At 39.6% G+C, this 15283-nt stretch overlaps 1 protein-coding gene across 1 annotated transcript; it reads right to left on the minus strand.

The window, feature by feature from the left end:
* Positions 1–390: 390 nt before the first annotated feature.
* Positions 391–7120, minus strand: LOC143099137 (adhesion G protein-coupled receptor E1-like). The gene is made up of 9 exons (XM_076262217.1): positions 7075–7120; positions 6571–6749; positions 6180–6329; positions 5454–5648; positions 3961–4193; positions 3338–3404; positions 2107–2198; positions 1536–1701; positions 391–570 (listed from the first exon to the last, which is right to left on the minus strand). The coding sequence occupies exons 1-9, from the start codon at positions 7118–7120 to the stop codon at positions 499–501; spliced, it is 1200 nt and encodes a 399-aa protein (XP_076118332.1). The 3' UTR covers positions 391–498.
* Between the last annotated feature and the right edge of the window lie 8163 nt (positions 7121–15283).

The following is a 15283-nucleotide window of genomic DNA, read 5'->3' on the forward strand; positions in this document are numbered from 1 at the left end:
AAAACTAAACTACATTACATTTTACATTACATTACATTTGGCTGACGCATTTTTAGCCAAAGCGACTTACATATGTCAACTATATGACAAGGGATTACATTGTCCCCGGAGCAACATGGGGTTGAGTGCCTTGCTCAAGGGCACAACGGTGGAAGCCGGGAATTGAAACGACAACTTTCAGACTAGGCTACTGCACGCTAGCCCAGTTCCTTAACCGATACACTACCACCGCCCCTAAACTAAAACTAGAACATTGTGCAAAACTGAAACTAAACTTAGTAATCATTTTGCTCGTAAAACTAATAAAAACTAATCTGAAATCAAAAAACAGACTGAAATAATAAATAAAAACAAAAACTATTAAAAATGTCAAAACTATAATAACTCTGCTTTGAATGCAAATGCATATGTCCCATGTTCCATACTTTAGTAATGTACAATACATACAATAGCATTTGATTGTAGACTCAATATTTCCATGTTGAAGAAAAAGGATCATTACATGTTGTTTAATGGTGTGGGTGATATGGATGCTAATTTTTGAAACAATCTCTTCCAGCGTGACTGCACCTGAAAAAAGAAACATTATTGTTTACAATAATGTAGAAATGAGAGTAAAGTTTTGAAATGTCATTGCCACAGCTATAATTTGGCCTTAGGCACAAGGCTGAGTGTTGAAGTAAATCCTTTTACCAGATCAGACCACTGCATAACAAACACTTACCACTTGCATATAAACATTATATATACACATACATGGTGTGGATCTGTTGTAGAGTAATGATCTACAGTGTAGAATATATCATGTATATATATTGGGTAACACTTGGGTACATGAATTATTATTAATTCATTCATGAATTCATTCATGATATATGCTTTACTATGAATCATCAGTAATTGACATGAGTTCAAAGTCTCTCATTCCTGACCTCATGCATGAACAACACATAAAGCATTAGGTACGGTGGGTACATCATTATGATATATGATCTTAAATATGATCGTCATGATTACAGCAATTTTAGGTTAATTGCTCATGAGTTCATCATGTCTGTGGCCCCTCAACTAAGGTGGTGAATAATGACATGTGATCAGAGAATGACAAAGTTTGAGCAGTGATGACCACATTTTCGGCAGTAAAGGAAATAATCATGATCATGCTTAATAAATTATACTTCATAATGATGTACACACCGTACATAATGCTTTAGGTGAAGTGCTGTTCATGTACAGTATGCCGTCACAAATAACAGACTATGAACTATGAATTCCTGATGATTCATGAGATATTAAGGAATGAACATGAATTCATGATCAGTCATGTACCCTTACCATAAAGTGTTACCATATATGGTATAATATCAGGTAGATGTGCAGTACGCAAAATACTAAAACGTGTTATTACAATATCGTAAATGCCTAAAACTCAAGTCAGTTGGCTTTACTGGCATGGCCGCTCTTGTACAGTGCACACACAGTTGTAATTAAAACGATCCAAAAGTCATCCAGGGAGCGCCTGTGGCCTTGTTTACCTCGGGATTTAAGACACAGTGAATGAGGAAGATGAAGGTTCCCTGCTGTGAGATGAGGATGAGGAAGACGAGGTCCAGAACACTGCCATAGCCCATGTAGAAGAAGCCCAGGACCCAGGGGGACGTGATGACCACAGACTGGACCAACACACGCACGGCCTGGCACCTGTGGAGGGTGTGTGTGAGAGGGAATGGGTTTGTGTGTGTGTGTGTGTGTGTTGATGTGGGAGAGAATGTGTGTAAGGGTGTAAGAGGGAACAATTATAGACAAAAACAATCTTAAACACACACACACACACACACACACACACACATACAGTATATATATATATATATATATATATATATATATATATATATATATATATATATATATATATATATATACATACATATATATACATACAGTATACAGTGCTGTGCATAAGTTAAGAAACCCATGCTAAAGTTGACTAAAAGGAGGAATACAAAATCATCTTTTGTAAATTGATCTTAATGTCTTAACTTATGCACAGCACTGTACATATACTGTTGTCGTCAGTATCAGGCAATGTGTTATTTTCCAGGTTACCTGACATTTCTGATCTCCTCCTTAAGAGGGGATTCATTTGAAGACAGCAGGCAGAGGCTGATGAAGGCGATGAGCAATACAATCAGGTTAACCTGAGAGGGGGGACAATCAAACGATGATTACGGTCTTACACAAATACTAACTCATCACATATCAGCAGGGCTGTAGTCAAGACCATATGATATCAGTCCAATTTGTAATGCCCATTATTGTTGTCTGCACTCTATGTACAATGTTTTGTCTCCATATTATTTGTTTATTTTGTCTACAAAGGTTTATATGCCGATCCATTTATATGAATGGCCGATGCTTACGCTAGGATAACTAATCCATTCAAAAATCTAATACAGCTAGCTACAAAAGACTTTGCTACCGCTAACATTAAGACCATTCAGGGCACCAAAGCTTCCTCCAGTACCACTGAAACCCCTTGTACTTTCACTTTGACAATTATGATTTAACAACAGTACAGATAATGTGCCTTCCACTCACCGAAAAATGTCTTCAATAAACTCAGAATTCAGAGAAATAAAGACACAACCTTCAGCCGGTACTGTCACACTGGTGCGCTGTAAAATCTAACGGCCTTATTTAAATTGTTTAGTAAGTATAACTCCGTTTTTGTGAGTGTAATTTAATGTTGAGGTGGAAAAGTAAACATGATCATTTAAATTAAATATAAACTATATTTGAATTGTTGAAGTTTTGCTACACCGTGAAGTTACTTAGTTAAGCTTACTTAACCTGTTAATTTACCCTAGTTTATAAAAAAAAACATGCAAATCAATTGCCTTGAAGACTAATCTACAGACTAATCTGGTATAGGAATTACAAGTTGTGCAAACATTATGCTTAATTCTTACTTAGTGTAGTGCACTTACAGTGTATACTACTTCCTATTTCACCTAACTAGGTCATTACATGTAAATTATACTGTGTGTTTATTAAACACAACAATTGTATTGCAGTTGTGCTAGCTAATGTTACAGTTCAGCTAACTAATGACATTTCCCACAATGCACTTCCATAATGCCATAGCCCTGGCCCACATATTTGTAAAGAGATCACATATTAATCTTTACTGAAATTCAATCTTAAATTACAATAACAAAGTGACAGTGACACCTCAACATTTCATGACACTCATTTTAGGCAAGCAATCTCAACAAAAGACAAAAGTAATCTCATCAAAAGACAAAAACGGAGTTATCCTTACTAAACATTCACTCACAGTGAAGAGGAAGTAAGCTGGCCCCAGCAGACTCCAGGATAAGCCGCCACGTTTCCGCACGCCACACCTACACATGGAGGGGGGGGATGTGTCAAATAGCATAATGAGGATTTCACACTCACTTTCACTTTTATGCTTAAATGTATGCTGCTAGTTCTTTTGTAACAATTACAGAAGTCGTTGAGAATGGGTTTAAAACAACTCTGGGGGTTTCATGTTCAAAATGGAATGCAAAATGACCTTTCCTACTCATGCTTTTGCCAGTTGATGTGATATTACATTTCTACGGAACCCTAGAGGGGTCATTGCAAGATATTTTTTGGTATATATCCAGAAAACGTGCACTAATTTTACTAAATTGTGTGCACATTTAACTAAATTGTGCGAACGTATTACTAAATTGTGCACACGTTTTACTAAATTGTGTGCACGTTTTACTAAATAGTGCGCTCATTTTACTAAATTTCCTCTCATTTTAATTGTTGTAAATTGAGCACACAATTTAGTAAAACGTGTGCACAATATAATAAAACATGTGCAGAATTTACTAAATCGTGTGCACATTTTACTAAATTTACAGAATTTCTTTCTTTCTGTCGCTCCTTCTTTCTTGCAAAGCTCACCATTCAGTGCCATATCCTGCTGGCATCACTCCAACAACCACAACCACTATCATCAGCGGAAGCATGTAGCCAATCAGAGACAAGTGGCCACAGTTTGGCCCCTCCCCCCGGGGCTTCTTGAGCTTTTTGAGCATCATGATTGACAGGAGGAGGAGCAGCGTGTCCAGGTCCATCCACAGGAAACCGCTCAAGTAGAGGAACATCTGGAGGCCGGAGAGAACTCTACACAACACCTGCCAGAGTGCAAGGAATGAATTAGTAAATATCTCTACACAACACCTGTAAGAGCGCAAGGAATGAATTAGTAAAGTTCTCTACACAAAACCTGTAAGAGCGCAAGGAATGAATTAGTAAATATCTCTACACAACACCTGTCAGAGTGTGATGAATTAATTAGTAAATATCTCTACACAACACCTGTCAGAGTGTGATGAATTAATTAGTAAATATCTCTACACAACACCTGTAAGAGCGCAAGGAATGAATTAGTAAAGTTCTCTACACAAAACCTGTAAGAGCGCAAGGAATGAATTAGTAAATATCTCTACACAACACCTGTCAGAGTGTGATGAATTAATTAGTAAATATCTCTACACAACACCTGTCAGAGTGTGATGAATTAATTAGTAAATATCTCTACACAACACCTGTCAGAGTGCAAGGAATGAATTAGTAAATATCTCTACACAACATCTGTGGGAGCGTGAGGAATTAATTACTTAACACCTTCATACAACACCTGTGAGAGCATTAGATCTCTACACAACACCTGCCAGAGTGTGATGAATTAATTAGTAAAGATAACACATGAAATAGCCCATGTCAAAAATGCTTTTCTCTGTGTTGTCGAGATATCCACTATAACATGCAAGCCTGCTAACAATTTGTGAAGATCTCTAAACACAACACTTGTCAGAGCGGGATGAATGAATCACTACAGAACCTGATTGTTTTATGTAAAATGGTCAAAAGTTGCCAATAAATGCCATTGCCAAAACAAATTAAATACCTCATGTCAAAAATGCTTATTGTCGAGATATCCACTATGAAATGCAAGCCAACTAACATTGGACTCTCTCACTTACAGTGATTCAATGGTACAAATATCTTACTGTATCACATGCAATGCAAGCAAACAGAACATTTCCAACATAATTATAGTTTAATAATTTAATAAAAAAGGTTTTATTTGCCTCACATGCCTTGGACTGAGAGACCTGTTGCACTAGTTACACTAGACAGATACATATCACAGTAGAAATACAATCAATATTTGGCGAATGCTGTTGACCAAAGTGACTTACAATAACATGGAAGGGAAAGATGGAGCAACAACTACATTGAGACATTAAGCAATAAAGCAACAAAATGCATACTACACTATTTACACTGTGCCACAGATATAACAACATAATGTCAAAACATGCTGACATCTATAGCCGAAAACCAGACTAAACTCAGTTAAACAATAACAACAAGACACTATGGAGCACCTTGTGAGGGAGGATGTGGAGGATGAGCTCTTGGACAAGCAGAGATAGGAGGTGAGCTTGGAATAGGCTAATGCAAAGATTCAGGCGAGCCAGGTTGGTCACTTTGGGGTTCAGGGCGCACAGGGCAAAGGTCACCAGGGTCAGGATCAGGAAGATCAGGCCAATGACCATGGCAGCTATCTTTGGCAAGTTCCTCTACAGATGAGGAAAGAGACAGAGAGGAGAGACATTGGGTCATTGTGAAACTAATACCTGAATGTGTTGTTTGCATGTTAGCGTTAGCTCGCTTCTGCTCACTCATTCTCTTTTGCTGATACATGATCATATTACTTTGTCATTTGAATGAAAACATAAGCATGCACACACACACACACACACACACACACACACACACACACACACACACACACACAAACAAATACACTACACACACACACACACACACACACACACACACACACACACACACACACACACACATGCGACCATTAGGTTTCACTGAGAGTTTTCCTTGCATTGCCCCACTCCTGCATTTTTCCATGTGTCCCATCATCCCCTCTGAGAGCAGTTGCTCGGGGTCTGTATTTAGCTGGTCTGTAACTGACTGCAAAACGTATCAGAATCTCAGAAAATAATCACCTTATGCATTTGTCATGCAGTCAGCTTAAGAAGGCTGCAGGCAGCTACTGTACATCAAGTCGAATCCCCTTACTCTCACTCTCTTACCTCCACCTGCATGATCACAGCGAAGGTGGACAGGTGCTGACAGGTGCAGTCGGTGTGGGTGGCGTTGGTCTGGGTGACATCACAGCCGTCTACCTCCCAGGCGCTGCCATTCCAGTACACACAGGAGAGCACACCCTGAGGATGCATGACCTAGAGACACACACACACATGTGCGCACACACACACGTGCACAAATTCACACAAACCTGTGTTATCCTGTTTACAGTAATATTAATGTAATATTTATATTAATATTAATGTAAAATTACTACTACTATGCTACTACCATTACTACTGCTTATATACCACTACTATGCTACTGATGACAGTAATAATAATAATAATAATAATAATAATAATAATAATTAACTTCAGAATTTTGAGGCCTCACATTTGTATGCTTGAGAGTGAGGTTTACTGGACTCGACAGCCGTGTGGTTGGCCTCAGGGTAACAGAAACCACTTTGGACATGACAGTGCTGACGTTGACACTTTCTGTAGTGAGGAAGAAGTCGGCTGTGAGGACCTTCTCCATGTTGGTGAAGACCAGGAGTGACGCAGATATCTTGTCTGCTCGAGGGAAACAATACACAGACATCCAAAAAAACATACAAAAATCCCAATAGGCCCAACATGTCAACTTTTTGAATAATAATAATAATGATAATAATAATAATAATAATGATAATAATAATAACAACAATAAAATAACAATAATAGCATAAATAATATGTATTATAATTATTACCCTCTTACCTAACGTAAAGGAGGGTATGATAACGCACACATTTATACCCTTGTCTTCCCTGTGTGCAATAACCCAGTTTGATAGTTTAGCATAATTCACTGTAAGTGGGTTATTCTGGCGTCTGTAGCAAGCACCAGAAACACTCACCTGCATTGTTCTTAGACAGATCGATCAATTTCCAGCTGAGTGTCATCGGCCTTTATCTGGATGGCAACAGGTCTTGGATTTGCGTCTGGTCCGATTGTAATTTGTTGCAGCTCTGCAATGATATTTAGGCATGCATGTTTTATATATATATATATATATATTAAGCAGCCAAGCATACATTGAAGCAAGCAAACATGATTGAGGCTAAGATGATAACAACCCAATTACACAATTGGGCTGGACACAATGTCACATATTGCGCGCAAACACACACACACACACACACACTAGAAGTTTTAGCAAACACACACCTACCCTACTTATCTACAAACCTGCTAATGATGTAGTGATGTGTAAATGACTCCTCATTTTTACATTGGCAGGCATCAAAATGTCCATCACTTCTTCAGAGCTCCTGAGCACACTGTTGATGTGTCGGATGAGTGTGTCTGTTTTCACCGTTGTGTCTCTGGACAGGTCGTACAGGGACTCCAGCAGTTTCACCAGGATAAGGACAACATCCTGTCAAACACAACAGGAGAAGTGGAGTATAAGTATTAAGGGGCTACCATATTGTACACGGTATGTGCTGCGCTTGCTGCTAGGTTGCTCTTGGTTCTTGGTAACGTCCTAAAGATTTTTGTTGTGCTTGCCGCTGGGTTCAGCGCAAAATACCAACGACGTACAGTGCGCCGTGGTCAAAGTTCAACCTGATTGCACTTTGACCGCGGCACGCGCAAGAGCGGCAAAGCGGCAATATGGTGCTTTGCTCAGCGCAGCGGCAGACCAGTTATTGCACGCGCAAGCCATTGACTATAATGCATTTAATAGCGCATACCGCGTGTAATGTGATAGGCCCTTTAGAGTATGAAATGTATGGACCCTTTCAAGAGAGTTCCATTATCAGCATCATAGTTGGCCCCACAAGGCTTCCGTTTTAACATTCCATATATAAGGGATAATGTATAGAACGCCGGTCATTATTGGGAAAATAAGTCCCGACAGGGCGAACCGGACCCCGACGCGCAGCGGAGGGGTCTTGTTTCGCCCTGAAGGGACTTATTTTCCCATAATGACCGGCGTTCTATACATTATCCCGCTTATTATACGGCTACTTGCCAAAACAAAATAATAAACTCCCCACGATATTACTTTAGCCTACATAACCTAGCCTATTTGTTACCGTTCATCGTGGCATTTGCTGAGAAACAATAGTTTGCAACAACACACGCTGCTGAACTTGAATCAAACATTCTTTAGAACACAGCTGATCAACCGTCTCCTTTCACGTTTGAATGAAGTTCCAGTCCTTGCGTAGTGATATGAAAGACGTATCAGAAGCACAAAACCCGTTGCCATTGACAGCGGTAATTATATGTTTGCAGCGGTAATTACATGAATTTATTTACCGCTAGAACTTTGGGAAATCCCATTCAAATCAATGGAGCGTTCTACTAGCATTGTGAAGAGCCGTATAATAAGTTATTTTAATGCAGAGGAAGTAGATTGGCACCCAAATAGAATGTTCAAGCATTGTTTTTGTTTTTATTGTTGAAAGGGTCTATTCACCTTATTCATCCCCGCCCATTTTTTAAAATTCCACGTTGTCTTTAAACTTCCGGTCGGCTAGCTACGTCCAAGGGCGTCGTAGTGGGGGGACAAGTGGGAATAAATTACCCGGGCCCCAAGTAGGGGGAGGGCCCCTAAGGAGTTGAATTTTATTTAATAATTTCCTTAATTTAAATATCTTAATAAATGTTATTAACTAATATAGATGCAAATATTTCGGGTAAATGCATCAGTTGATTGATGTATTAAATTGTGTCCAAGCCAACATTGTTTGAGGGCAGGCACCCTCTCCCTTGCACGAAATGGTTCAGTCCGCCTTCCCCTGCTAGGCGCATTTTTGAACGTTCATTCTGCTGAAGCGGCAATGCAGACGGTCACGGTGTGAAGATGTCTAAGTCTAAGAAAGCTAAATCCGGTTCCCAGAAAAGAAAAGAGAGGCAAGAAAGGGAGAAAAAAAAGAAATGAGGGAAAGAAGTGCGTTCTTTCCCAAGAAAGGTGAGCCCAATGTGAAAGCAATAGTCTACAAATGAAATGAACTCCTGAAGGTTACAAAACACTTCAATACCACCGCGAATCCGCGATTATCAGTGCTAAAACAGCATTAACACAAAATTAGAAATAACATGATGCCTGATTTATAGCCTACCACAACATTTCAATAGCCTACTAATTCGAAAATTATTATGAGCTAATAGCTTAACTTAGTAGGCTCAATGTTATATAGGTTCATGAGGAAAGGCTGTCAAATTAGTAGCAAAGCTAACTTGTGAAACGCATCACACTCAGTTAGCTATAGATAGCTGTTCTCTCAGCCAAAAGTGTTCAATTTGTATAGATAGCTGTTCTCTCAGCCAAAAGTGTTTTCATTCATTTCATGTTCTAGCTTTTAAACATTCTTCAAATAAAACAGAAATTCAGTGAAGTCTTGGGTAATAAGATTATTTTCTGTTATACAGTACATATAAGAGTTGTTAGATTAATTGAATGTGTGATTAGATAGTAGTTAGTTGTGAACCTCATGCTTCATGCTTACAGCCGGTGGTTGGTTGGTTGGTTGGGGGGCGGGGGGGGGGGGCCATGGCCACCACTTGTGCATAGGGCCCAGAATTTGGTGCTATGCCCCTGGCTACGTCTACTTAGCTTCATTGGGATAACACGGCAGAAGAGGATAGAGAGGCTAACTTACAGAACAGCCGCTCCAAAGTCAGTTTTTTCCTAACTTCAGATAGGAAAGCTGTATAACAGAAATGTCTTAAGTCACCAAAATCCTAAATAAACGTTCCTAACTTTAGGATGACCCATAATATATGATGCCAGTCATCTCGATAGAGCTCTGCTATCTCAATGTATCGCAATGGATGTACTGCTCAATCGGAAGTTCGGAGACAATGTGGGCAAAGCTAGCGCCCCCATGTTTGCGCGCGGAATAAGGTGAATAGACCCTTTCAAGAGAGTTCCATTATCAGCATCTAGTTGGCCCCACAAGACTTCCTTTTTAACATTCCGTTATCTTAATGCAGAGGAAGTACATTGGGGCCCAAATAGAACATTCAAGCATTGTTTTTGTTTTTATTGTTGAAAGGGTCTATATGACTACAAATGAAGACCCCAAGAAACGTGTCAACTACTAAAAATCAATCATCGAAACACCTACCTCTTAGGCAGCCACTACTTACATTTGGTGGCAGGTCCTTACTGCTGTTGATTATCCCAGTCAGATAATTGATGATGCACTCTGACAGCTGGGTCTGTATGTCAAACACAAAATGAAGACATTATATCTCATATATTTATCGTCATACCACAAAGGGTGAGAGAACAAGACAAGTTAATCACATGAAATGAAATCAGTGCATGCGGTTTATTATCCTGTGGAATTTGAAGACAACCAGAATAATAAAAACAAAATCTGCCCTTACCTTGCATTCTGCTTCATACACTTGTTGATCTTACAACAAACAAACGGACACACACACACACACACACACACACACACACACACACACACACACACACACACACACACACACACACACACACACACAATAAGATGCACAAGATATTTTGAAGCTGATTACAAAAAAAAGGTTTCTGTCACTTCCTCACTCTCTCTCGCTCTCTCTCTCTCTCTCTTTAACACACACACACAGACTTGTTCACACAGATTCAAGCAAACCCTATAATCTGGCCAGTGCTTACCTGTGCACGTGAGGGTGTTATTGGAAGAGAGATGAGGGAGGTAGCCACTGACACACTCACAGTGGTACGAACCCGGCGAATTCACACAGTCTGCACCAACCCCACAAGAACCAGCCAGCGCACATTCATCAGTGTCTGACAGGGACAAACACACACATACACATGCGCACACACACACACACACACGTTGCCATGATATAGGTATCTCTCTTCCTCACATGTGAGTGCATTTCATTGGAACAACTTGTGACTTGTACATTTATACAGGCTACAAATAACATATAGGCTACCAATGTAAAATGAGATTTTCTAAGCTTAAATATAGTTGCCCTCCAGAATTAATGTCACCCTTCATTAACTTAAATAAGTTGAAATGGAAAAATGCTTCCGTTACATTTTGTATATAACATTTTCTAAGGATGCCACTAACTGTGACTGATGTGCTTTTGGTAAAAAATGTAATTTCTTTACGAGATATTCCCTTTTCTCAGAATGAATTTGCTTTCAAAATTTCCCTTATTGTTTTCATTGTGTCTCATATTACACGCTATAACTACCCAAATCGCAACATGTAAATAGGAAAAATGGAGTTGTTTTGTCGCTTTCGGGAGCTGTGGCTAATTGGGGCTGCCCACTTCTAGGCACTGTGCTAAGCTAGGCTAGCGGTGGGTGCATCAGACTGAGTTACTGCACTCACAGAGAGACTTATCTAACTCTGGGAGATACAGTAACTGAGCCAATGTACCAACATGTTGGCGTCTTCCTTTAAAGCCTGTAAATAAAGATAATTTGGAAATCTAATTGTCAAATCCTAAATTCTCTCTCTCTCTCCCTCACCTGTGCATCCGTATGTGTCTCCTGTCGGTAGAAGTCCTTTGGGCATCTCATACCCAGTCTTGCAGACACAGGCCCCCAATGTACCACATTGGGAAAACTCGCCACAAGAGGACTCAGTACATCTCTGATGGCCTAGAGGCACAGAGATATCTTTTAGGGCCAGGAGGTTGCAGGTCTGACATTACAGTGCAGAGCTTAGTGTGTTAAAGCTTCATTCACATAGTTTCTTGTTGTGACATTTTGTGTGACTGGGGGGATTTGTGTTGTGTACTGGTATGTGCTAATCATTGTATAGACTACTATACATCCACTGATATAGATTACTAGAAGGCACCATGACACGATGCCACAGGTGGAAGGACAGGGACATCAGTGGTCTGGGATACACTGGCTGAGCAAATTAAATTGAATGTTTGCAGAACATAATGCCCTTACCTCTACAATCAATGGAATCTACTTTTACTACTCGTTTTATTTTATTTTATTTTTGTTCTGCAAATGCTCTGCTTCAGCTGCATGTCCAAACCTAACACTCCAAAACAGTGTATATTTTCACATAACTGTTAAGGCAGATTCAGTGAGCATGGGTCTCAATCTGCATATCATTAGTTATAAAATTCAAAACTATGGGGCTGTCATGAAAAGAGTATTGTTTTACTTGTGGCATAAATCTGATTGCTGGTGGTCGGTCTGAGCTTGTGCACGTAGTATCTAGATGAACAGACTTTAACATCCACACTTCCATTACTGATCGCTCCTGCACACAGATTTATGTTTGTGACTGTAGGGCTGTACGGTGCACAGTATCCCAGACGCTCCTCTGCCAAAGATGGGATTGGAATGCTGGCGAAATCCAGGATGTCACCCCCTACACCAACGAAGCGGTACCAGCCTTCCTGCAGGTCCGAGTCGTCCTTCAGCTGGAGTTGAGAGGAAGTCGACAAGAAGCCACGGTTCCTCCACGGGTCAGAGATGTTGGTGTACTGCTCACAGGGGTCTAGGTATAGAGATGAGTGATCATAACCTAACACAGCAATGGATAACATAATTTATGCAGAATGAATAAGCATCTTATAATGTTACCAGACTACCTGATAATAAATAATCAATCTCATATGGAAGTAAAGTTCACTCATGAAACATCCCTTAGTTTACTTTCAGAATGCAACATAAGTATCATTGTGCATGGCAAATTACCAATGGGAAAAACAATCCATCTACGTGATGACTATTGTACTGTGTTGTGTTGGGATAGGCTTTTGTGAGTGTTCTTCCAACCTAACCTTTTCTGAACTTTTATGTAACTATGCCTGAACCTTTATTCCATTTCCTAGCATTTAATCTGTAAGCTATTTTAGTTTATTTTTTTATTGGCTGTTTTCTGTCTTGACTATCTACAGGTCACAGCATTTTTGTTTTTCTGAACCTGCGTGCTGTTTTCCGGCCATTCATTAGTCAGGAACTAAGTGCTTGTTTATTAGGTCTGAGTGTTTGTTAAGAGTCATTCCGTGCCAAATGCCGTGCCGTGAAAAAATTCCCCCCTGACCATCTGGATTTGCTTCAAACTTTAGGTCAATAATGTTATTATACCTAGCAACTACTGTGCAAAATCTACTTTATTGTCTGATATATGGAAGCTTAAAAAACAGGCTCATGAGTTTTTTTTTAAATGACTAAGTTCCTTCGGTCATTACTTTTGAATGATTTATGCTAGATTCTTGACATTTTCAGGGAGTATTCCACTATGTTAATTGTCTTCAACTTCTGAAATAATTGCTCTACAGTTGAATATTTCTCAGGCTATTACTTGCTGAAAATTGCATTTATAAAAACATTAGAAGTTTGTTTTGACCAGGATTATAATTTATATAATACTACTGGTTTAGTACTTCCTTACCAACTAGGTTGCATGTCTAAAATAAATGAAAATATCTAATTTATAGAGCTTCAAACATGAAAAAAACTACTTCATACCTAATTTTCAAGTGCATATTCCCAATGTATGACAAAGTCTACCACAAAAACAATCATAGCACTGGAAATAATGTTTTCATTAGTACATGCTCAACATATTGTGTTGGTACCTTGACTCAAACTATATCAATTAAGATATCAAACATGGTTCTCATGGCTAAGGCTGATTGATTTTTTTCTGGCCTCCTATGGACATTTGTTTACTTATACCATGTGCTGATTTGTTTATATAGCCATGTGTTTTGGCTCCTTGTTTCCTTGTCACCTCCCCTCACCTGAATCTGCTTATTAGAGTAATCATTGTCTCACCTGTTCCCTGTCATCTTTATTAAGCGCCACTTTCTGCCTTGGCATATTTCCTCTCTTGTACCTTGTGAATTCAAAGCCAATGTGTACAGTTTACAGTTAAATATTGTTTAAGGATTAGACAGGGCAATGCAAAAGCATTTCCTTCATCCCTGGAACGTTTAAAAAATATATTTTTAGGCTTTTAAAGTGTTTTAAAGTCATTTAAAGGGAGCTGAAAGTTCACATGTCAAGAAAATGGAACAATTTGGTATCTAGTGCCACTAGAACACTCAAATGATGAAGCAAGATCTTCCTTAACAAAAAAGAAAATGTTGCAGATGAAATATGAAATTTTCACAATACAACAATGGTAAGACACAAAGAGCTCCAATACACCTAGTGCAAGTGTCTACTAGCCTAGAAATCTAGATGCACCCTAGCGCAAGTGTTAGTCTAGCAACTCTCCGTTGGCTTGTGAGCTCGAAAAATTAAACTTCTATCAGGCCAATCAAATCGTGTATAGCAGGGCTATTCAATTAGTTTGTAATGAGGGTCACTTTATGAAAAGCATCACAACTGAGGGGCCGGAGAAATGCGGCTATGAGCAAACACATTAACAGCTGTAGATACAACTAGAATTGCGGTTCCGAGGAACTGCAAGAGTGGGTTTGATCAGGGGCATGGAACTCGGCCTCATCCAAGGATTCCAACGGTACCTCATTTATGAAAATCGGGCATACGAGTCAAAAGTTACATGCACACACCTTCATTATTCACAGACAGCCCAGCCCAGCCCATTAGACATTGCCAGGTGGCTTAGAACTCTTCCAGGTGCAAGCTTAAACAATCAGAGCTGTGATGTCACAATCGGAATTAGAATCCTTGAACATTCCGCCATTAATTTCAATGGGGCCGAAAAACGCAGAAAAACGGGAATACCGCGAAAACGACAAGGGCCAGCGACACGAAATTAACAAGCAAGTTACACCGGTTCGGGCCTGAATTTTTGGAGTTCGAACCGCGTCGATAGCTCAAACGGTCTAGGAGCAGTAGTTCGGCCAAAAAGTGGGTGAAAAGGAATAATAAACTAGAATTGCGGTTCCGAGGAACTGCAAGAGTGGGTTTGATCAGGGGCATGGAACTCGGCCTCATCCAAGGATTCCGACGGTACCTTATTTATGAAAATCGGGCACACGGATCAAAAGTTATCTGCATTAACGCAACATCCAATAAGCTAAAACGCATAAATAACGTGGTTGCTATGCTGGTTGCTTGGGCAATCATGCTGGTTGCTCAGGTGGTCGCTAGGTTAGAAGGCCAGTGCCTCCTGAGAGGCCTGAAG

Source organism: Alosa pseudoharengus, unplaced genomic scaffold, assembly GCF_046254945.1.
Source record: "Alosa pseudoharengus isolate Yale_2024_CS ecotype anadromous, Long Island Sound unplaced genomic scaffold, YU_APseudo_1.1 YU_APseudo_1.1_scf_25, whole genome shotgun sequence".
NCBI classification, from domain to species: Eukaryota; Metazoa; Chordata; class Actinopteri; order Clupeiformes; family Clupeidae; genus Alosa; species Alosa pseudoharengus.